Source organism: Eutrigla gurnardus, assembly GCF_963514095.1.
Source record: "Eutrigla gurnardus genome assembly, chromosome: 19".
NCBI lineage: Eukaryota > Metazoa > Chordata > Actinopteri > Perciformes > Triglidae > Eutrigla > Eutrigla gurnardus.
The window spans coordinates 18,389,339-18,411,813 of NC_139930.1; the positions used below are offsets into that span (position 1 = coordinate 18,389,339).

At 43.8% G+C, this 22,475-nt stretch overlaps 1 protein-coding gene across 20 annotated transcripts in view; it reads left to right on the forward strand.

The window, feature by feature from the left end:
- The window catches only part of fnbp1b (formin binding protein 1b), a 47,952-nt gene extending 25,781 nt beyond the window's left edge, over positions 1-22,171 (forward strand). For 4 of the 20 annotated variants that reach the window (XM_084035453.1, XM_084035447.1, XM_084035454.1 and 1 more), the window contains exons 6-18: positions 1,512-1,616; positions 4,213-4,227; positions 5,779-5,907; positions 6,467-6,613; positions 7,920-8,111; positions 9,530-9,718; positions 13,993-14,007; positions 14,291-14,326; positions 16,080-16,189; positions 16,261-16,393; positions 16,657-16,781; positions 16,913-17,076; positions 17,990-19,219. In XM_084035453.1, coding sequence (XP_083891579.1) covers positions 1,512-1,616; positions 4,213-4,227; positions 5,779-5,907; positions 6,467-6,613; positions 7,920-8,111; positions 9,530-9,718; positions 13,993-14,007; positions 14,291-14,326; positions 16,080-16,189; positions 16,261-16,393; positions 16,657-16,781; positions 16,913-17,076; positions 17,990-18,168 — 1,539 coding nt within the window. In that variant the 3' untranslated portion in view covers positions 18,169-19,219. Of the gene's footprint in view, positions 1-1,511; positions 1,617-4,212; positions 4,228-5,778; positions 5,908-6,466; positions 6,614-7,919; positions 8,112-9,529; positions 9,719-11,940; positions 12,040-13,992; positions 14,008-14,290; positions 14,327-16,079; positions 16,190-16,260; positions 16,394-16,656; positions 16,782-16,912; positions 17,077-17,989; positions 19,220-19,701 lie in introns of those variants that run through there. The other 16 variants (XM_084035451.1, XM_084035450.1, XM_084035449.1 and 13 more) reach the window with 15 other exon arrangements.
- The last annotated feature ends 304 nt before the right edge of the window (positions 22,172-22,475 follow it).

Below are 22,475 nucleotides of genomic sequence, written 5' to 3' on the forward strand. Positions count from 1 at the left end.
CTACGGCTGATATAATCTGATGCAGGTGTCATTTTAAACGGTGAAAGTGACGTCTTAAATAAGATGCACGCTAATGTTGCCTGAATGTTTTCTCCATTGCTATTTGGTAGCTTCAATGCTAACAAATGTAAAAGATATTTTGCCATTATTTCCCCCCCCCCAGAACCCAACCTTAGTTATGACATAAAATGTTGTATTTGTCTATATATGTGTGGAATAAGTAACAATAAATACATATATAATAATGTGCAGAGATGGTCTATTGACCCTAAGGGCTCAAGGCGGTACAGTCAGTCATCAGCAGCCTTATGATCAATCAACATCAACGCCACATGATACTAAAGCACTTAAGGATGAGCCGCGTGACTATAACTTACAACCACATCATCCAAAGCTGTGGGAGTACATACAGTGGGCAGCAAACAGTCCTATCTATATAAATCATCAGAGGGCCGTGTACAGAGCCCTGAGGGGCCTCCTGTTCTATCTTCACCATGGACCTCAAACAGTGTGCCATCTATTTGATCAAAATGGAGACAGGGCAAGTGTTTACACGTGTGGAATGAATAAACAGGACGACGTCTTACATCAAGATGGAATTATAATAAATACATTATATTGGTTTAAAGCTTATGGATGCTTTTAATTGAGTCATTTACGTTGTCCTTACGAGGGGTCGGAATGATCTGCCACAAAATTGTCTGTTAAAAAAGCAAAAATAGATTTCCACAATAACAAAAAACTTTTATTACCGTTTTTTCAGATGATGTCATAACGCATCACAAGACATTAGAAGCTTTATTTTAATGAGAGCGGGAAAGAGAGAGATTATATAGCCCTAAAGTAGAGCTAGGAATACAAAAGCAGGTTTCCCTTGTGTGCCCATTTAGTTATCATTAGCAGGCCAGACCACCATTCATTTAGAATATATTACTGTTTCGTTTAAAAGCCCCGGAGAAGATCAGATCCAGGAGTGTGTTTCATCGGTTAAAGTGAAGGAGCTGAAGGAGAGATTGCACAGAACACCACTTCTTATCTCTGCCTGGCCCCTTTGACAGGAGCGAGAGAACGAGTGTCAGAGATGCATAACTGCCTTGTCCTCCTCAAACTTGCAGTGCGTTCAATGATCCCATTGTGTGCGAGGCAGATAGGCGGAGTTCAGAGTGCACGCTGGCCCCACAAACACCGATTGTCCGGCTAGAGGGGTCGACGGAGGGTTGAATGAATGCTTGCTTTTCTGTACACAAATGCCCACTATGAACATTTGTTTAATCGGCCTTCTGACAGAAACCATCGCTGTGTCCACGGCATACACTGACCTCTGCCGCACACAACGCCGCGCCCGAAAGCAAGATGACGTATACGTTACACGTTATGGCGTTCATTAATTTGCCTATTTTAAAAGGTCAAGTCGTAGAGTGTTTCTGGCTAAAGCTCAAGGCAGGAAACGACTGATTTTAATGTCTGTGATTCAATTAAATTTGCTTGGTTTCTTCTCTTTTTTTTTCCAGAGTAAAAGAAGGTTCGAGAGGGACTGTAAAGAGGCGGATAGAGCACAGCAATACTTTGAGAGGATGGACGCTGACATTAACGTGACGAAGGCCGACGTGGAAAAGGTATGCGTCATCTTGCTCCTGTGCTGCAACCGCCAATCGCAGCACGCTCATCCCTATACCCTCACGCTTTACACAATTGCCTGGCCTTCCCTCCCCTCCCCTGTCTCTGTCCATTTTTTACCCCCCTCTTCCATGCCCCTCCTCATTCGCCTGAGCCGGAAAGCCAGCAGAAGATTGAGTGACCATGTGTTTGATGCATGGGCCTGTGTGTAAAAGCTGGCTTTGTCTCAGCAGCACAGTGATCCGCTGCTAAACAAAGCTGATAGCAGCACCGAGTCCTCATTATCAGACAGCAAACACGCCGCTGTGCTGTGTGGGCCTCGGCAACAGAGAGGACTTTGTTTCCTCGTCGTGTATGTTTGTGTGTGGATTACACATATTAGTTGGCTTTGTGTTGTTTTTTTGTTACTGTGACAAATCTGTGGTTGAATGTACTATTCAACACATGCAGCAAACCATCCCATTCTCAAGACTTGGTACACACACACACACACACACACCCCTGGGCCTGTAGCTGATGTCATTTCCTGTTGTCACAACCAATTAAAAGAGCCCTCAAAGTCTAAGCCTTTAACCCACATGGCTCCCACGCCCGCAAGGCATCATGGGTCAGCAGCGCGTGCTCTTGCTGCATCATCAGCTGTTGGAGCAGAGCTTTAAAAAAGGCGCAGCGTTGACACAGTTCAGACCCAATTATTATGCAAATATAGGCGGGAATAAAGAGCCTTTTTTTCTGCACTATGGACGTACAGCCAAAGAGCTACAATAGGCTTAGGCTAACACTGAACTCAACTGGAAAGACCCGGCACAGCAGCTCAAGAAACGAGTCCCGGAAACAAGAGTGGCGTTGTGTCCGATTACAGTTATTTCCTTTATTGAAGCATGAAAGACTCATACATTACACAACGTTCAGTGCTGTTTTATTGCTCTCATTTAGTTAGTATCACAAAACGACAATCGCTTGTGTGTGTTATTATTTCTGCCGACCATTTTCTATTGACTTCAATTAAATCCCCCGTACAGTAGTTACTTTAGTGGTGTAACAACATATAAACTTGAGTAGTTTATATGCAAAGACTTGTAATCCATCTTCAGTGACGTCCATCAGAATGCCTATAATTATAAGTTTAATAAGGCTGAAAAATACCAACATTTTCCTTTTAGGTTTGGTTTTTTGACATTCATTCACTCTTAGATAAACCTTTGTTTTGCTCTTTTAGAAAATATAAAAAGTAGTCTCTGCAAGTTCAAGCTCTAGTGAAATCGATGACAGCCAGTGTCTGCAATGAAAGGAGGAAATCAATCTAAAGGGAGGAGCAGCCATCTAGATTATGTGAGGATATTTGATTCCATTGTTAAATCAGTCACCATGGAAGATGATTGGATTTTCTTCCCACATATGAATATATCTTTCATGTTATTGGTGTGTTGTATCCGTGGTGTTTTATCAACTGAAAACAAAAAGTGTGAATGTGCGGATGTATGGAAAAAAAAGAGAAAGGAAGTGTGTGTGTGTGTGTGTGTGTGTGTGTGAGAGAGTGTGTGTGTGTGTGTTTGTGGTTTAGACACTGCAAAGCCTCGTGACTTTAGCTCAGTTGCTCGTCATGTATTTACGCATTATTTCTGTCATTACGACAGCAAGTCAAATGTTATTTTTTCACTGCTTTTTCTTTGGTTTTAAACAAATGCGGTCATAAAAAGAACAGATCGTGTGTTTTCCTTTCCGAGGAATATTCCCGTTGTTATTTAGAGCCCCCCTCTTGAGTATTTATCACCAGAAGGAATGACATGTCACAACCTCAGCCTGGTTTGTGTCAGAGTCTCAGTTAAAGCCTCGGGGTGGAAGTAGGAGTGGGGTTGGATGGAACAGATGCATGATGGGTAAAGAAGACAAGAAGTAACAGAGGGTTTGTACACGATTGTTGGAGGCATCGTTGTATGATTGTGTGCATCAGTATCCTGAAGCCAAATGCCACTTTAGGAAGTAAATTCACGAAGAAACTTAACTTTCCCCGGTTAGTTGTCAGTAACAGTAACAGAAGAATTGAACAGACATATCTGTCGACTCCAGGCGTTGCTGCTGTGATCCGATCTCGGCCCGCGATGCTAAAAAGCTGCCGTTTCTTGATGTATTGTGGTTTTCTGGAGCGACCGCTCCCTCGCCTCCTCTGGCAAACAAATCCCTCAATTTGGGGTTTGGATCGACAGCTCAGATATCCACAAAGCTGTTAGCAGTTCTTTGAGGGACCCCCAGCCTACACACACACACACACACACACACACACACACACACTTCCCTATGGTAGCAATCGTAAGTCATAAAGCGTTAAAATAATCAAACGGTGCCATCCTCTCCACTTCTGCTCTGCCTCTCTTAAATCCTTAAGAGTTTGGTTTATGGTTCCAGTATTTTAGTTGTGATTCTATTGTGTTTACACGCCGATACCAACTTCCCCTTTTGAAGTGATGTCACGCCCGGTGGTCCAGGAAGTGCATCTATGGCAACTTCTTGTTTAGCTGGAAACGGCTAACAATCCTTTTTTGTTGTTGTTTGTTTGTGTGTGTTTGTATATCTATTTTATGCCATGCCTTGAAGCGAAGTTCCCACAAGGTAGGTCTGGCGGACAGAGAGCCTGATATATCTGTGGGAACACACACACACACACACACACACACACACACACACACACCTGGACCAGGTCCTGTCCTGTCTGCTCCCCGTAGAGTGGCTTGTCTCGCCGTCATCTGCTGAACACTTCATGTGTGTGATGAAAGGAAAACCAAATGCTGAATGTTGCGTGAGGCGACGGCTTCCATTACTTTTCATTCAAATCTACAAAGATTGTCAGATATATTTACGCAAATACTGAAGATGGACGTGTAGATGGAAATGTTCTGTGTAGACGCACACATGCAAACGTACACAATAGTGAGTAAAAAAAAACAAAACGGGTAATTTCCACAAGATGACAACAGGATGTGATGTTGCTGCAGGCACGGCCGCTCGTTACCAAAGTTTCGTTGATATGCCAGGTTGCCATGGCGACGGTGCTTCACAATACATTCGGCAGCAGCATGCACCTACACTAGCGTAGCACACAGGCCCTGCCCACACATAGATTATACACAGCTGGACTTTCACATGTGCTTCTTAGCTTGTCCCTGGTTTTCACATTCCTTTTTTTTTTTTTTTTTTTTTTTTGAAGGCTGTGACTATCATTTTCCACCCGAGGTATTAAATGTCATCCCTCCCGTGCTGGAAATAACGTACCTTTGTGTCTGACGAGTGTCTCCGCTCTGATGTCCTCCTTTTCTTCTAGCCGTCGTCTATTGCTTACCCATGTGTGTGTGTGTGTGTGTGTGTGTGTGTGTGTGTGTGTGTGTGTGTGTGTGTGTGTGTGTGTGTGTGTGTGTGTGTGTGTGTGTGTGTGTGAGAGAGAGAGACTCAGCTCCTTCAGATAGAAAACTGGAAGGAAGTCTTCGTTTTCCCTGCAGGACTTTGACAAATCAGGGTTTTGTTCCCTCGACGGTTAAATTATTATTATTATTTTTTTTTTTTTGTTGAATGCAATCACGGGTTCATGAGGTGACCCAATGAAACCGCACAACAGACAATGTCTGATGGAAAAGAGGAAACAGATACGAGTACTCTACAGCACACACACACACACACACACACACACACACACACACACACACACACACACACATGCTGAGATAATCTCATCTCCATCTGCTTGCGTTGGATCTGTAATAGGCTGCTCCTGCTGCGTTTCTGACTGCCTAACCACGACTCAACTAACTTAAAATAATCAACCTTATCGACAGCAGAGATACGCCAGATTGGGCTGGCGATCAAAACCCAAATCCCCCCCCAACCCCCCCACATTCTGCAGCCAGTGCAGGCTGTTGTTTCTCCTTCCTGGCCTACATACGGTGGCTGTTTCTGCTGCCCAGCCTTGATTGGCACCTGTGACCGCGCATCCACAAGCTTTGTGTTTATGTGCATGAACGTGCTCGTGTGCACGTTTTTGGCTGCGTTGTGTGTGTGTGTGTGTGTGTGTGTGTGTGTGTGCAACCCACATGTCTGTGTCAATCAGGGGACACCGAGGTTTATTGTGGAGAGATTTGTCTGATATGTCGTGTATTTTTTCTCCTTCAGGCTCGACAGCAAGCTCAGATGAGGCACCAGATGGCTTCGGACAGCAAGAGCGATTACTCCTCCTACCTGCAGAAGTTCAACCAGGAGCAGAACGAACATTACTTCACAGTCATCCCCAACATATTCCAGGTAAATATAACATCGCCGCAAACATGGGGCCGCTTTCATCTGGTTTGTTCTTGCACTTAGAAAGCTGTTAAGCAAACCGGCAATTACCGGTCAACCGGCGGTTCCCAGACATCACGTTTATTTCGAGCGGCCCACCCAAATCTGGTCGCCTCCGCCCAGATTTATTTTCATTTCTGTCTTTCAAAACTCCCAAAGTGCCGACTGATTGAAAAGTCCGGCAGAATGGTGCATTCATGTGCGATCATTAGTCGGCTTTTTGAATTCAATGGCAGCCCCCCCCTCCTCGACAACTAAAAATAAATTCTCTCCATGTGGGAAACTCTTGAGGCTAACAAGCCGTGATTATGGAGAGTGTAGTTATTTTGCTATTTTACATTTTGACAGCTTGTGAGCGCGGAATCACAGTGTTATGAGTTTGAAATATTCTTAATTTTAGAAAAAAAGGGTTCAAACATTTAGATTGTGTGTCAGAGATTTCCCAGATTTCCCAGAAAAGCTCTTTCATTGTCAAGTCTTATCCTCTCACACACGAATATGCATTTTTTTTTTTCCAACGTAGAAACTTCAAGACATGGAGGAGAAACGGATTGACAGGATAGGAATGTGCATGAAGACGTTTGCTGATGTGGACCGCCAAGTGCTGCCCATCGTGGGGAAATGTTTAGACGGCATGACGAAAGCCGCCGAGTCCATCGAGCCCAAGACTGTGAGTATACAGAAATAAGATATACGTGCACACACACACACACACACACACACACACACACACACACACATATGGGACATATTACTCACTCAGCCAGTGTGTCACTCATTCACAACTCGCTCGTTTAAGTAACAAGTGCTCCACTGGGGTGCACTTAGGTGGGCCTTTTTGAAAATATAAACCACAGCCCAACAAAGTGGTGGCAGGGGAAGCGTGGCTGCAGTCCATGAAATATGAAGCAATAGTTTGATATTGTGTTGAAGATTGATACGGCTACTTTTAGCTTAGCATAAAGGCTGAAATCAATGGGAGACGGAACCAAATCTGCCTGTTTCCTGATATTAGATGGATTATTCTTCTCATCTTACTCTCTGTCAGAATTTGAATGCGGTTATTCCCCTAAAAAATGTCAAACTCATTCTTTTTAACACCTGTTCTAGAAACAGGAGGAAGTTGAATCACTTCCTACAAACGCAAACGTTTTATTGATGAGCTCATGATAAAAGCGTTAAGTTGATACACTTACTTACTGTTCCGTCTTGTGGCTTATTATTATTATAATAATGATTATTTGTACTGTTTGGATATTGAACTAGAAGGCAGCGATCGCCTACGTTGAGAAAACAGTGTGATTTATTGAGGTGTCACATGTTGGCTGCCTGCTGTATGACAAAAAAACAAGAGTATCTCCAGGGATTGTGTAGTGTGTGTGTGTGTGTGTGTGTGTGTGTGTGGCTCAGCTCCAGGAAGATGACTCCAGCCTGCGACAGTAAACAACGACAGGGAATAACATATCACATGCTCCCTCCCTGTCTTTGTCTCCCTTCCTCTCGTCGTCTCATGTATAGAGTGCACAATCTTTGACCCCTGAACTTAACTCCAACCAGACCTCCCCCCTATATCAGTGCATTTAGGCTGAAGCACACTGCACTTGATTAATGGCCTTCTTCCTGTGTCTGTCTGGCTGTGTCCCCGACCTCAGAGTATTTGTCATAACTCCCGCCTGGCAGAATGAGGTCTTTTCCTCTTTCTCCTGTGGATAAGGACGAGTGTCTCTGCCTCCGCTTCCATGATGCATTCATGAACCCTTATCAGGCTAAAACTACTATACGCAAAGCAGTCGCCAGGCCCACTATTGTGTTGCATGTTATCTCCAGACCTGCTGATAAGCCAGACAATCTATACAAACAGAGACAACCTCCCCCCTCCTCCCCACGTTTCAGTCATTGCTTTGCATTTTTCGGATTCTTCCATTGATATTTAAATTTGGATCAAACTGTAACCAAGGCTGTGACCCCCCTACTAGGACTCGAAGCAGGTGGTGGAGTCCTACAAGTCCGGGTTCGAGCCCCCGGGAGACGTGGAGTTCGAGGATTACGGCCAGGCCATGAAGAGGACGGCGTCCGACACCAGCCTGTCCAACTCCAGAGAGGCCAAGGAGAAGCCTGCTGGCAAGAGCAAGGGCAAACTGTGGCCTTTCATTAAGAACAAGAACAAGGTAACACATGAACGTTGCACACAGACACCATGTTAACCAGCGTACAGAGGTCACCTTACACTCGGAGGTCACCTTATACCTTTGGGAGATTTATCTCGGGGGGGTGGAGGTCTCATAACAGAAATATGTGTTCAGTGTCACATTTGTATCTGTTGCATTTCTTGTACTGGTTACATATTTTTTATATAGTTTTCATTTTTTTTTTAAATTAAAGATAAGCTCAAGAAATGTGTTGCTAGTTCATGTTAGTGTTGCCATTTTTGTTGTTATTATTTGCCACCCGTTTTCCTCCTCCCTGGCAATCACCCCCTCACCGATTTTTTTTGGAAACTTACCTTCCGTAACACACACACACACACACTAATGCATTTTTCTATCCTGTCATCCTGTGGTCGGGCCTCAACTGGCAGATATTAACTTGATCTGAAAATAACAGTTTCCCCATTGACTGGTAATCGTATCTTGAGTAGCCTCCTTTTTGCAGTTTCCTGATCTCTGACTGTCTTATGGGCTGGTGGCGCTGTCGGCATTGAATTAGAGCAGAGCATGAGTGAGTCACTGGGTGTGTGTGTGTGTGTGTGGGACGCTGAGAAACCCCAGTGTTCTGACTGTGTGTACAGAAAATGGCGTCTAAACACATGGCTTCTCTGTGCTTGATGTGCTCGGGATTAGAGGTACAGAGAGGTATTTCTACTTCACATGCATGCGAGCATAACAGAAAATAAAACGTTACACTGATCTCAGTAGGAAAGCACCATCATTGGCTCACAGAAACAGGTTCTTTGGTGGGTTTTCTCTCTCTCCGTCTTTGAGAAAGACTTGGTTTCTGACTCGCTCGCCCATGCATGTGTCTTCAATCTCGTCTCTGCCGCTCGTTGTGAAAAACTCTCCAGAACGACTGGATGAATGATGCAGTCGGATGTTTCAGGACAAAGATAAGCGATGAGATTTTTTTGTGACGATGACCTCAAATTCAGCGGCGGACATCTTTGGGGATGTGGTGAATTTCTTAGCTGGCATGTGACGAGGTCAGGAAAAGGATTTCTAAAAGGAACGCCGGCATGCGCTTTGACTGAAACTCTTTGCTGTCCGCTTTGTCGCAGCCGCTTGCTTGATAAACATTTTACGCTTCCTACTCACTCTGGTTGTTTTCTTCTCTTTTTTTTATGTTAATTTTTTACGTTTTATATACTACAACATAACTACTGATACACTAGGTTTGGTTGTCTTTTCATTTCTGTTTGGGTTTTCTGTTGTGTGTTTAATTTTTTAATATTTGTCGGAGGCTTATTTATTTCGTTTTGTGTTCCCTCCTCCTTTTCCTCTTTTTTTCGTTGGATTCTTGCCCCCTTTCTTCCATGTTTTTCCTCCTCCTCCTCCTCTTCCTCTCCGTCACGGCTCCCCTCTCTTACTGGTAGCTTATGTCCCTGTTAACGTCCCCCCACCAGCCCCCACCTGCCCCCCCAGCCTCATCCCCGCCCTCACCCTCTGCTGTTCCCAACGACCCCCAGTCTCCCAAGCAGCACAAGGAGCCCCTCTCCCACCGCCTCAACGACTTCATGACCTCCAAACCCAAAATGCACTGCCTCCGGAGCCTGAGGCGAGGGGTAAGTGTGTGTAGTCCAGCAAGCTTTGTGCATGTGTGTGTGTGTGTGTGTGTGTCCTACACCTGTACATGCTGCACTGTATGGCTGAAGTCATGAAAAGGGTGGAATCTGCATCTGTTTGGGAGGTCATAATGCCAACATGGGTTCATCACATAACTGAATGCATCCATATGTAGACAATGTGACCTCCATCAGAAAGCAGAGCTCAATTACTGCCTTCTATCTATCTATCTATCTCTATATATATATTCCAGATCTGTTCAACAGGCCTTTCACCATACAGTGCTCAGCCCATGTGCTTCTCCAGCATGCTTCCGTAGCGTAACTAGGAATCCATGGTCCTCGTCTGACTCACTAGCATTCTCTCCATCTTGTCCCTCTTCATATTAACTCTGTGCTCATAATGACAGTCCCTCTCACGCACCTTCCTTCCCCCCCCCCCCCTCCCTTTTGACAGAAATGAGCAAGATGCCTGAGCAGTCTTGGCAGCAGCATGGAGACTGCAGTAGCTCCCTGCGCACTTCTCTGCAGTCTATACTGGAGGCAGATGGGTTTTTTGGGCGGGGGTTGTTGTTTTTTTTTATGCACATGCTTTTATGGAAAAGAAGAAGAGGTTTGAAGCTCATAATATGGATGAAGTGGTGACTGAGTGAGTCGCTCCTCCCCCTGAGGAGGGAGAGGACCAGCAGAGTCCCTTTAGAAGGCTTCCCGGAGGGCCGCTTTATCAGCGGCGGTGTAAAGTCCAGTGTGTGTGTGTGTGTGTGTGTGTGTGTGTGTGTGTGTGTGTGTGTGTGTTGTAATGGAAACACTGCTATAGCCTTCCCGTAACCCACTTCACCCTCCAGCTCTCCCTGACCTCAAGAATTGGGCGGTAACTCACGTGTTCCTCTTCCGGACCACACAAATATAGTTTTTTTTTGTTTTGTTTTGTTTTGTTTACGTATTAAGAAAAGGGCAGCGGTTATTTAAAGTAAAAACATTTGTATGAATCGGTGCTAACGTGACGTCTGAAAGGGTAAAAGAACAATGCAGCGGTGCAGCAGTGCGGGCTGATTGTAGAGGAAATTATTGAAGGTCGGCAGAAAAAAAAGGGGAAGTGTGCATGTTTTTTTTTTTTTTTTAGCGCCGGACAGATTGTACAGGAAGTGCACGTTTCTGAAAGCGGAAGTGCTGAAAAAGCTCTCGAGAAGAGCGATAATAGTGAGTTAAATCAAACGCATTGTGTTTGTCGACTCCGTACAGATGAAAAAGATTGAAGTTTGACCTTACGGGAACGTTTTATGGCACAGGGGAAAACCAGGAAGTTTAAATCTCCTCTCCATATCTCATGACATAAATAAGTTGTTCACCCCTTCATGTCTTGTTTTTCATGTATATAGATGTTTAATGTAGAGTACAGTGGTTTTTTTTTTATAAATCCGTGTTATCAGTAAGTTAAAAAGGCAACAGAAGGTGCTTGGTGGTTAATCCAGCAGAACAACAACAAGTCTTTTAGGGACACCAGCTCTGCTGCCTCTCTGACATTTTAAACTAATGCCACCGAACAGCTGCTGGTCGACTGTCAGGCCAATTCTTCACCAGGCAACGAGCAACACTGCAATCACCCGGACTGCAGTATGCATGCTCATTTTGAGAAGAATAGCTTGTTTTTAATGGGGTATCTGCACATTGAATTACGTTTTCTCCCCAAAAAGGCTGTAAAATGTTTGTTTTTTTATTATTCTCTTCATAATGGGAAAGCGTTAAAAATCATTTTTAATTCTCCCACTTATCGGGGTCCCAGATCCAATTAATTACATTAAATTAACAGATTTTTTTTAAATAATAAATCATTCCTACCTTTTTTTCAATTATACTTTCATATTGTTGACAGCAGGATTGTAAAAGTCTTAACTTCCTGCAGAAACCCTGTTTAATAAAAGCAAAAGCATGATATAAACCCTTCTGTCTAGTCGACCCTGTGGTTCCATTCTGCAGGTAAATGAAGAAGAAGAACAATCTTTCTTCTCTCCCACCTCCTGCAAGGCAGCAACATGGTGTCACATTAGGGATTAGAGGGGAGGTGGGGTGTCTAGCCCTGCGGGAGAGCCTTTGTCTGGTGCATATGAGCCGTCTCAGCACAGTACCTGTAAGAGACTGCGTATGTGTTTTGGCCGTGTACAGTATAAGATCTTTGAGACGTCTCGTTGACAAAGCTGTGTTCTCTCCGACGACAGCAGCGATCGCCTCGCTCGCTCGTTTCTCACAAAGAGCTCATGAAGAGGACTCTGGGTCGACCCACATACGCATTCGAAGCCAGGCAATATGTTGTAAGTGTGTGTGTGTGTGTGTGTGTGTGTGTGGGTGGTTAAGGTGCTTGGAAGAAAAGTGTGACTGAATATGGAATGTGTGTGATTAGTAGAAGCCATGTACGTACAGGAGCCTCATTGATAATTGTTTTTAGTGACACATCCACAGTCGTCACAATTAATGAGGCAAAACATCTCCTCACAGTCAAACGGAGGCTGGCGTCTGTGCCTGGCTCGGTATTGATCACCGGGGGCGAATGATCGGAGAGGATGATGACTTCATCCCACATCACATGTATCAGCTTGGGGGGTTTTCTGCCCCTCCCTCACTGAGCGTCTCCCAAGGGGTCAATTCACAAAGTGTCACAAGCACCTGAGGACGTGGGGGGGGATTACGGAGCGTGAGGGTGCTATCCGTCGCACCAAGCGATCACCCGACCCCCCCCGCTATCTGACATCTCACCGTCGGCTGTGTGTTGGTCACACTTTGGATCCAGGGTCAGCCTACGGTACCCAGAATTCACCCCTGCAGGGCTTTTCTTTGTGCTGGTGTGCCATACTGCAGCGATGTCGTCTGTCTGTGAGGATCATGATATATACCTGTGTATCCGTGTGTGTCTGGGCGGTGGGAAAGGATCCGGTAGATCCCTGGACCAGGATCATGCTACGTGCTCCTACTTACAGCAAAGTGATCCCATGATTTATCACATGTATGCTCAGAGAAGGGATAGCCAATCAGGGACAAGTATTTACTCACCCTGCATACTCAACATTGTTCATTCTTTTTTTTTTTATCCTTACATTTTACTCAGTTATTACACATGTTATTCTTAAAGAGTACAATTCTCAAAAAGTTCAATTAATATGTTAAATGGAAATTAAAAAATGCAAAATATAAACAATTCCATATACAAGTAAAACAATATCCTGATACATTGTTTTTTTATTCATCATGGCCAGAATATCTCTTTAATTAAGTTTGTGAGTTGTCACTTTTATCTTTTACGTCCCAAAATAAACGTTTACGGGCTCAGATTTTATGTCATTTTTCTCTTTTACTCAGATTCACTAGAAATATCGTCCATATCTGACCCACTGGAAACAAAAACAAGGCCTAAACTAGTTTCTCAAGTGTATTTGATTTATTGCATAAGAATAACAGAGTGCTGAGGGGGGGGGGGGGGGGATCACAAGGTGTCATAGCAAAGACCGTTAGAGGCCATTCCAGGTGGCTGACTTGATTAGTGGACTAAAGTGAGCCGATAACCGGATTATAAGTCATCTGCTCCGGCTCTACTAGCCAAGGGTTGTTAACCTGCTCTCTCTGTCTATTCAGAAACACAACTCGCTCCACTAATAAGCCCTTAATGACCCTGATTTGTGTTTTTGTACTTTGGTTCAAGCCGCTCTTTATTCGAGATACACGTAGACCTGAATATGTGGAGGCTTGTTTTTCGAGCGTTCTCCGTCCAGTATCTGCCTCCCATGTCAACGTGTTGGACCTGCTCATGTGTTTTACGCTTTTGGCTCCCTCTGCTGTCACTTGCGAGTCGTTGCCACGGCAGCAGAGAGGGATCGAGGAAGTAAAAAAGGGTACATCCGCCCCCCCCCCCGTCGCATTCATCGTCCCTCTACTTCTTTCTCTACATTTATTTTCATCTGTCTTCCCTTCCCCCTCCCCCACATTGTTTACTTCATGCTTGTGCCAGTTTATTCCTCATTTTTCATTAATCCATTGTGTTAGACTTGTTAAACTTCACCACGTGAGAAAAGAGCGGCGCTTTTAATGACGCGGCTAGAATCTCAATCCCACTCCCTCTTTTCCTTAAATGGTGAAGTTTGGCAAAGCGTTCTCATAAAACACGTGTACACTTTTATTTCAAGGAACAAGTTAAAACAAATATTCTCCTGATGTTGACTGATGTCTCTTTCTCTCTCCTGCTCCTCGCCATTTCTCCCCCCCCCCCCTCCCCCCCACACATGAAGCTTTCTCTCAAGCTGGTAAGCATGAACGTTTAACCTCACGTCCGTAGCGGCATGACCTCAGCACGCATGTCACGTCCTCCCAGTAACACACTGTTAATAACGCTGTGTGCGTCCTCACCTTTTTGTTGTGGGTTTTTTTTTTTTTTTTGAGTTCATAATTTTGCTGTGATGCAACGATGGAACCTCGGACTCATGTCGTTGTCTCATTTTTATGTTTTTGTTTGTTTGTTGTTTGTTGTGGTTGTGTTCTCGTCACGTCTCTCCCCCAAAAAAACTGTGTGTGGTCTCCGTGGTGCAGATCACACTCAATTCCCACGTCCGGAATCTCATTGAGGTGATCAGATTTACTCGTTCTTACCCGTCTCCGTCTCGTAGTCTCGTCTCGTAGTCCTTTTTTCCGTGTCTCCAACAAACTGTACGTCTTTGTAACAAACACTAATCCGATCTCATGTAGTAGTTGTTCACTCATGTCCTGACACAGCATGCCGATATCAGTGTTTTTATCATTATTATTATTATTATTATTATTATAGAAAGCTAACAAACTGCAAGAGAACAAGAGAACACTTTGATGATTTAAAGGGATAGTTTTCACATTTTGGGAAAACAAGAAAGCTATGATGCTGAGCATGAATGACTGGAAACAGCCTTAAATCACTCTAAATGTATGAAAATGTCAGAATCATAATCTCTCAATCTCACAAAAGAACATTTTTATATCGCGGTATCTTGACTTGTTATTTGAGGGTCAGGCGTATACTCCATATAGAGCCTTATATTACAAATGTTATATTAAAAAAATCACATTTTAAAGGTGCACCCACTGTGCTACTCTACTGTCATAAGTGTCTGAAATCTTAATTACTGAGGAAGTGGGCAGGAAGTCACTGAGGCAGAGCCAGGCTAGCTGTTTCCACCTGCTTCCAGTCTTTATGCTAAGCTAAGCTAACTGCCAGACACGTGATTCTCCGCAGGAAGGCGAATAATTGTGTTAAAATCATGAATCCACACAGAACAAGCAGTTAGTAGATTAGCATCCATCCTGAATGTATCATACCACATGACTTCCAATGTCTCTGTGGTTTTACTCTGATTTTAAGGATTGAACTAGATTCTAGTGATCTGGTTTTGTCCGTAGAGAATGCCAAACACTAATACGTTGACGTCTGTTAGCTAACGTATCACTACGAAAGAGAGAGAGAAAAAAAAAAAGGAGCATGACTCTGCATGATTGACACCGATCTCTGTTGTGTTGCATGCCCGGTAAGTGTTGCGTGCCGATGTGGGGGCGAAGGGGTAAGGTCGCCACGGTAACCTAGCGGCTTGTGTTTTGACCCGGCATCTTCATCACGTGCAGTGAAGTCCGTAGCTCCAGCAGTTCAACCCTGTGGTGCTCCTGCTGTGACCCCCGTCTCACTGACATCCAATCACACGATGCATTCAAGTACACTCAAGTGATGAGGACAGTTTTAATATCAGAAAATAAGCTTACACAATGAGTTGAGTTTTTCATTTAGTATTATTGTAATTTATTTATGCATATTATTTATTTCATGATTAGATTTTGATTAGATTTTGAACACAGAGCAGCTGAGGATGACACACTGATGCATTACGTGCACAGAAAGTTGGAGAGGCCCTTGGAGCTGCATGACTCATCGGTTCGGTGTTACGGACTGGAAACCTTCTCATCAAGAAATATGACCGTTGTCCAGCCAAAAAAAAAAAAAAAAAAAAACCTCTCAACTCACACACCCTCCATTTTAGAAACCTGTCAGAGAAGCAGCTCCATCGGAAAAACACTGTATGAGCAATAATGGGATGTAGCTAACGCTCAATTACATTTCTGATGCATCTGTGGGGAGCACTAGATCAGGAGGGTGGGGGGGTGAATAGGTGAATCCATTTATCCATTATATCCCCCCCCAGTCCTGGTTCTCAGGGTTTACAGCAAAGAGAGATGCTGCATCCAACTAGACAAACATCCCCACAGCAACACAGACTTGTGGACGTTGCTTTTCCTCCATCTTACGGTTCCTTTCTGCCTCTTTTCCGTCGTCTTCGTCCCTTTTTCTTTGTCCTCTCAGGGCTCTGGACCAGAGGACTTCAGCCACCTGCCGCCAGAACAGAGGAGGAAGAAGCTGCAGGGCAAGCTGGACGAACTGAACAAGGACATCCAGAAAGAGATGGACCAGAGGTATCTCCTCCCTCCCTGTATATGTTGACCTCGTTAACAAAGACTGGTGCTGACTTGATGTGCTCTCCCAGGGACGCCCTCACTAAGATGAAGGACGTGTACATCAAGAACCCTCAGATGGGGGACCCGACCAGCGTGGACCCCCGGCTAACGGAAATAGGCCAGAACATCGAGAAGCTCCAGTTCGAGTCGCAGAAATTCGAGGTGAGTCTCAGCCTCTCCTCTCCGTGCCGAGTGTTAGTGTTGGCGAGGCGCTCTTGTTTGGTTTATCTACGACCGTAAATAACGAGGAGTTCAAACACACGTCCACGGCGAGAGGAGAAGTCCATATTAGGAGGTGATGTGATGCAGCTGGAGGGGCTGGAAACCGGCCTGGTTTAACCTCATGTAAAGGCCATCGGATTCACGGATAAATCAGATAATCCATGAAATAAAGCAAACACGTGCATCATGATTGTGTGTTTCAGGGCTGGTTAGCAGAGGTGGAGGAGCGGATGCCATCCAAGAGCGATACGCACCGGAGAAGTGGACTCTATGAGACCCAGAACAACACAACCGTGAGCAGCAACAACTGTGCGCAGGACCGAGAGAGGTATGGTATACTCGGAGAAAACGCCGGCTCACACCAAACGGCCCTAAAGGCCTTTAAAGCCTCTCGGAGGGGAAACTATGTATGTTTTCACAGTCTATTTACCGTGTGTGTGTGTGTTGGCCCTTGAGCAGCCCGGATGGCAGCTACACAGAGGAGCAGAATTCAGAGACTCAGGTCAAGGCCAACATCAACCCCATCCCCCCGACGTCCAGCACGCCGGAGTTCGACGACGAGTTCGACGACGAGGAGACCCTGCCCACCATCGGCACCTGCAAAGCCTTGTACCCCTTCGAAGGTGAGGAGAAACCCCGTTGTTACTGGATGCTCACGTGTGGGTGGAGGAGAGAAGATAGAGAGAGTCACTTCTTCAAAATCAAATTTGGCAAATTCTCAAACCGGAGCCGAGAGCCAAGATGAGAAACAGCGGTGACCTCACTCGGAAAGATGTGTAGAAGTTTCCAAAAGAAATGGATCCATCTCCGAGTTAAAAAACAGGAGAGAGGACATCCTAACAATGCCAGAGGATAAATGTATAAATGATGACCCTGCTGAGGTAGGAGGGAAAGACACTGAATATTTCACATAGCCTATTTTAAGGATGTTTTTTAGGCTGAAGAAGTAAAAATAAAGTCTTTCAAGGGAAAAAGCAGCACTAGAGAAAACGGAGAAAGAAAAAGGGATTTTCTGGAATAGTAATAGTTTTTTCTTTATACCGTCCCGACCTTCCAGCATGGGATTGGTCCAATTTATTTATATTTTATATTCAGAAGTGTCAAATCCTTCTGCAAGTTGCCATTTCAAAATGGAAAATATCAACAAACATTTCCGCCCAATTTAGTTTGAGTCATTCTCATTCCTGCTGTTATTATATATATAATAATTGGACAGATTTGACTGATTGTGAGCAAAGTTTGGTGTAAAAAAAAAAAGTTGCAACTTTCTTCCATAAGATGTGGCCTGAAGGCCAATTTTCAAGGTTGATATTCTGCTTCATTTCCAGACTACTGTCATTTATGGGTCAGGCTAGCACACTCACTGTAGGCTGATGCAGTATTGGGATAATAAGTACGTTATATTATTATTATTATGGTTGCATTGCTCTACCATCTGGTCTGGCCTCCTCCTCCTGATTTCCAGATTCAGCTCTACGTGAAGTTTTTTACAGGATGGACTTTTCCTGATAATCATGTTGGCGTCTCGTCCTGCAGGTCACAACGAGGGCACCATCTCGGTGACGGAGGGGGAGCTGCTCTACGTCATCGAGGAGGACAAAGGAGACGGCTGGACGAGGGTGCGCAGGAACGAGGACGAGGAGGGATACGTCCCCTCGTCCTACGTCGAGGTCTTTTTGGAAACGAATGCCAAAGGTGCTATGACATACATTTAACTCAGCAAGTGTATGGGGGGTTTTTTTTTGCTACTGTGAGTCAGTAAGTGTCCATTCACTGGTATATGAGTGGGGCGAGTCATGGAGATTACACACACACACACACTTCCTGTCTTGCAGAGGGAAGGACCAATCACATTTGTCCATTGTGCCTCATAACAGTTGGGACAGTTGTAGGCGATAGTGTGTGTGTCTCTGTACACTGGATAAAACAATTCATGTTGGGCGAGTGTTGTGTTCAAGAAATGTGGGAAAATAGGAGCTTGTAGTTCCAATCACTGCAGTGCCACCTAGTGGCCACACAACATAGAACATGACACTCACAGTCTTAGCTAAGCACGATGGGGACGAATCACCCGCCGACAGCGATCACGTTTCAAAACACACTGTACTTCATTTTTATATATATATATATTTAGTTTTTTGTTAAGACGTCGGATGCTTTTAAATCAGCGTGGTTAATAAAATCCTGGAGGAGTGAATGTATGCACCGATCTGCAGTGACTGGGTCACTTTGCTGTATCGCCCCCGACAAGGAAAAGCATGCTCGATGTGAAATCACGCAGATGTCATTTCAATCCGCTGTAAAATATGAATACATATTAAAAATGATATTTTTGTAGGCTAAAACAGGAAAGAAAGACAAAAAAAAAAAAGAAGAATTGCACCCCTTCCCTCAAATGTCGCATGCTGTAGATTAACATAGTGCTGTTACAACGTGAAACATATGAAAAGTGATTATTCTCCCCTAGTTCGGGGTCGTTTTATAAGATTATTGATCAAGATTACTAACTAATAGGATGAGCTGTCTTTTCTTTTTTTGAATCCACATTTTTTTAACGGATAGTGTTGGACTGTTGGTAAAAAAAGGACTGAGAATGGAGAGAGACTGGGCTGAGTTTACAGGTCGTTGTGCTTTCATGCATGGGGTGTCCGAGCAGCACCTGAACGCTGCATTTACCATCAAAACAGCATGGTGTGTGTGTGTGTGTGTGTGTGTGTGTGTGTGTGTGTGTGTGTGTGTGTGTGTGTGTGTGTGTGTGTGTGTGTGTGTGTGTGTGTGTGTGTGTGTGTGCTACGATCAGACAGTCTGCTACTTTCTCAAGATTGATCTCCTTTCATAACTCATCAAACACTCACACTCTTTTAAATCAGCATGAGGTTCTTATACATTTTTACATGCAGGATATTATTTCACATCAGCTGTAAAAACACATTTTCGATTCTCCCGTCATTTTTAAAAATTTGCTATAAATGCGTCGCATGGTCATGATTTCAGCATGTCGAGTCCTAACATGCATTCCATCCAAATTAAAGAGGAATAAACTGACAGATTATTGGTTAAACAGACACATATTTTGGATTATACAGTATGTGGAGATTACATTTCATATGCAATGACTTCTTTCTATCCTCCTCTCTATATATTTGAATATTTGGGTTACTTTTAAAAGCTATCTAACTTTTCTTTTTGTCATTTTTTTTGTTTGTTTGTATTTTTTCTTTTTCTTTTTTTTTTTTTTTGAATTACAGATTCCTAAAAGTGTGAGGCTGTGCTGAGGAATGGCAGGGCAAGCAGCCTCGGAGAAACCACCACGTTAGTGAAACGATGACCCCAAATCTAAACAGAGAGAGAGAGAGAGACGGCCGATTAGAGAAAAAAAAAAAATCCAAAACCATTACGTAACCAAACTTACCGCCGGCGTTGCGCTTCCTTCTGCAGAACTTCTGCAGCGTTGAGCGAACGCTACGAGAAATCCATCTAAAACATTTTAGAGCTCATAACCTCTTTTCATTCTTAACATCATAACGGCGGCAAACGACCTGCAGAACAGAAGTTTTCAGCAACGCTTTGCTTCTTAATGTAACTCCGCTTGCACCGCGGGCGGTCGTGAACATGGCTGTTGGCTTCCTCGCCTCCTTTCTCCTAACCTTTAACACACACACACACACACACACACACACACGGCGGAGGGTGTGGTCAGAGACAGGACGGAGACCAGCAGGAGCCTTTACGGACAAAGAACCTTCATCCGACGGTGTGCATGTGTCACAAGAGAATCACCTCCAGCTCATCCACCTACATCTGGGGATTTGATTTATTTTAGATTTTTTTACAAATCTCATAACAGAAAAAAAAAAAAAAAAAATCAGCTCCATATTTGCAGGTTTTCAGTATGAGAAGAAGTGACGGTGCTTAATCATGTCTGTGTTCTGGTTGTGTGTTCGTCTCAGCTGAATGCTTGTTTGTATGTTTGTCTTCTTTTAAAATGTGTGTTGCAATGTCCCATTTTCACCACATCACCCTCACATATCCAGCTTGGGGAGGGGAGGGGGGGTGGAGGTCATTCTCCATCTTTATTCACTTCCTGTCTTGTCACTGGTGTCTTCCTCTCTCTGACCACAACCTCCCCACCTTCCCCTCCTGAGGCGGCTCAGGCTTCCCCCCCTCTTTGGCTGCTTTGAGCCCCCTGTTTTTGTTTTGCAGGGTTGGGTGGAGGTGGGGGGAGGGGCCTCTCAGCGTTGTGGTGTGCTGCATGCTTGCCCTGTCTTCCTCCTCGCCCCTCTGCTGGCAACCTGGAGTCGGCGGCGGCGGCGCCTCCAAGCCTTTTCTGTTCAGATAACCCTCATTGCCTGGTCGTACAGTCTCAATTAACCTGAATGCTACTGTTTGGGTTCGGTGCCTGTAGTTCATTTTTTATTATATATATTTCATTTCCTTTTATTCAGAAAGCATGTTCTCCTGTTTTTTTTTTAACAGCGAGTGAGTGATTTCCTCCCCCCAGTTCAAATCTCAGACCTGTCGAGTAAAAAGGATAATAGGGACCCGAAATGTTGTTTCTCTGAATGATCTGGTTGGTTATGGATGTCTTTGTGCATTTGTGTTGCTGTTGGTACACAATACAGTATGTATGTTAAAGTATATATATGAGTATTTTATGTTTTGATCAGAGTGTCTAACGCAAGTTGTTTGTTAGTTTACAGCTAAATCAGCCTCGTGGAAATGTCCCCACTTGGTCCAAGCAACAGTTTGATCCCCCAAAATACAGAAATGCTATGAAAATATCATTTACACCTGATGTTTTTAAGGATGGTCCAAAACATACTGTGATATATTTTCCCGAGAGAAAAAGGATGATGGCGATGCGGAATGATGGAAAGGATTACGATGTGATTATCTCGAAATGTTTGGGGGCGGATTTCAGAGTTTTTAATAATCATGATGAGAGAAATTATGTCCACTGATTCCCCCCCGCTGCTCAACGGCACATAATGTACGTGATTTTTAACATTTTTATTTTGATGATTTTTTTGTTTTTGAAGCTGGAAGTCTATGTTGTAGCTTAATTCTGCCCGAATGGGACTAAAACCCTGTAACTGCAAATATGAGTATAACAATGAAATTGTTTTTGAATGAAGCCATTCTTAAAAATATTCCTCTGACGCAGCATGTCATACAGACACTTCTTATAAAAACCAAGGAGTGATGGACGTGTTGACCATTTGGACTCTCGATGGAAGGAATGATCAAATCTGCTGAATCAAGTTTCCTGTTTGCTTTTCATCATCCATCGCTTCATATGTCAAGATATAAAAAAAAAAAACACTTTTTTTTTGTTTGTTACATTTGTTTTTCATTGTTCAAATCTGATGGGAGATCAATGAGACCACCACAAACCTTTAAGTGGCTCCCCCCCCCCCCCGGAATAAAACCTGCCTGTACAGTGGAAACGGCACATTGGAATTAGAGAGAATATATATGAATATATAAATAAAAAGTTTAAAAAGGAAAAACATCTATTTTAACTATTGGAGAGTCTTACCAATACTTTATCTGCTTTGCAAAAGTAAGACTTCTGTTTCCTTTGTAAGGTCTACCAAATGGTGTGTTTTTGCACTTTTTCGTTTGTGTTCCATTTGGTAGCCCATCGCTTGTGTTTTGGAGCACTGAATACTTTGTATTGTGTTTACCGTGCCAATTAAATATGCCTGGAAAAGTTAACCATGTCGTGTCTTTGTTTTCCAGCAGAAGTAAATGTGTGTTATTCAGAAAACTCAATTACATGCAATTCGGGGATTTTATTTTGAAGGTTTGACGAGTTGGTTGCAGTTCCTCCTGTTGGCCACCAGATGGGGGTCGTGTTCCACCAAACCTCTTTTCTCTGGTAAGTGCTTTTCCCTTTTAATTTTCTTTTATTGCATTATTTTTCAGTGAAAATGCAGGTGATTTCTCAGCATTCAACATGAAAAAAACTATCAGATGTGATTGTTGAATTATTCAAATCACACCTGTTTGGATGTTTCCT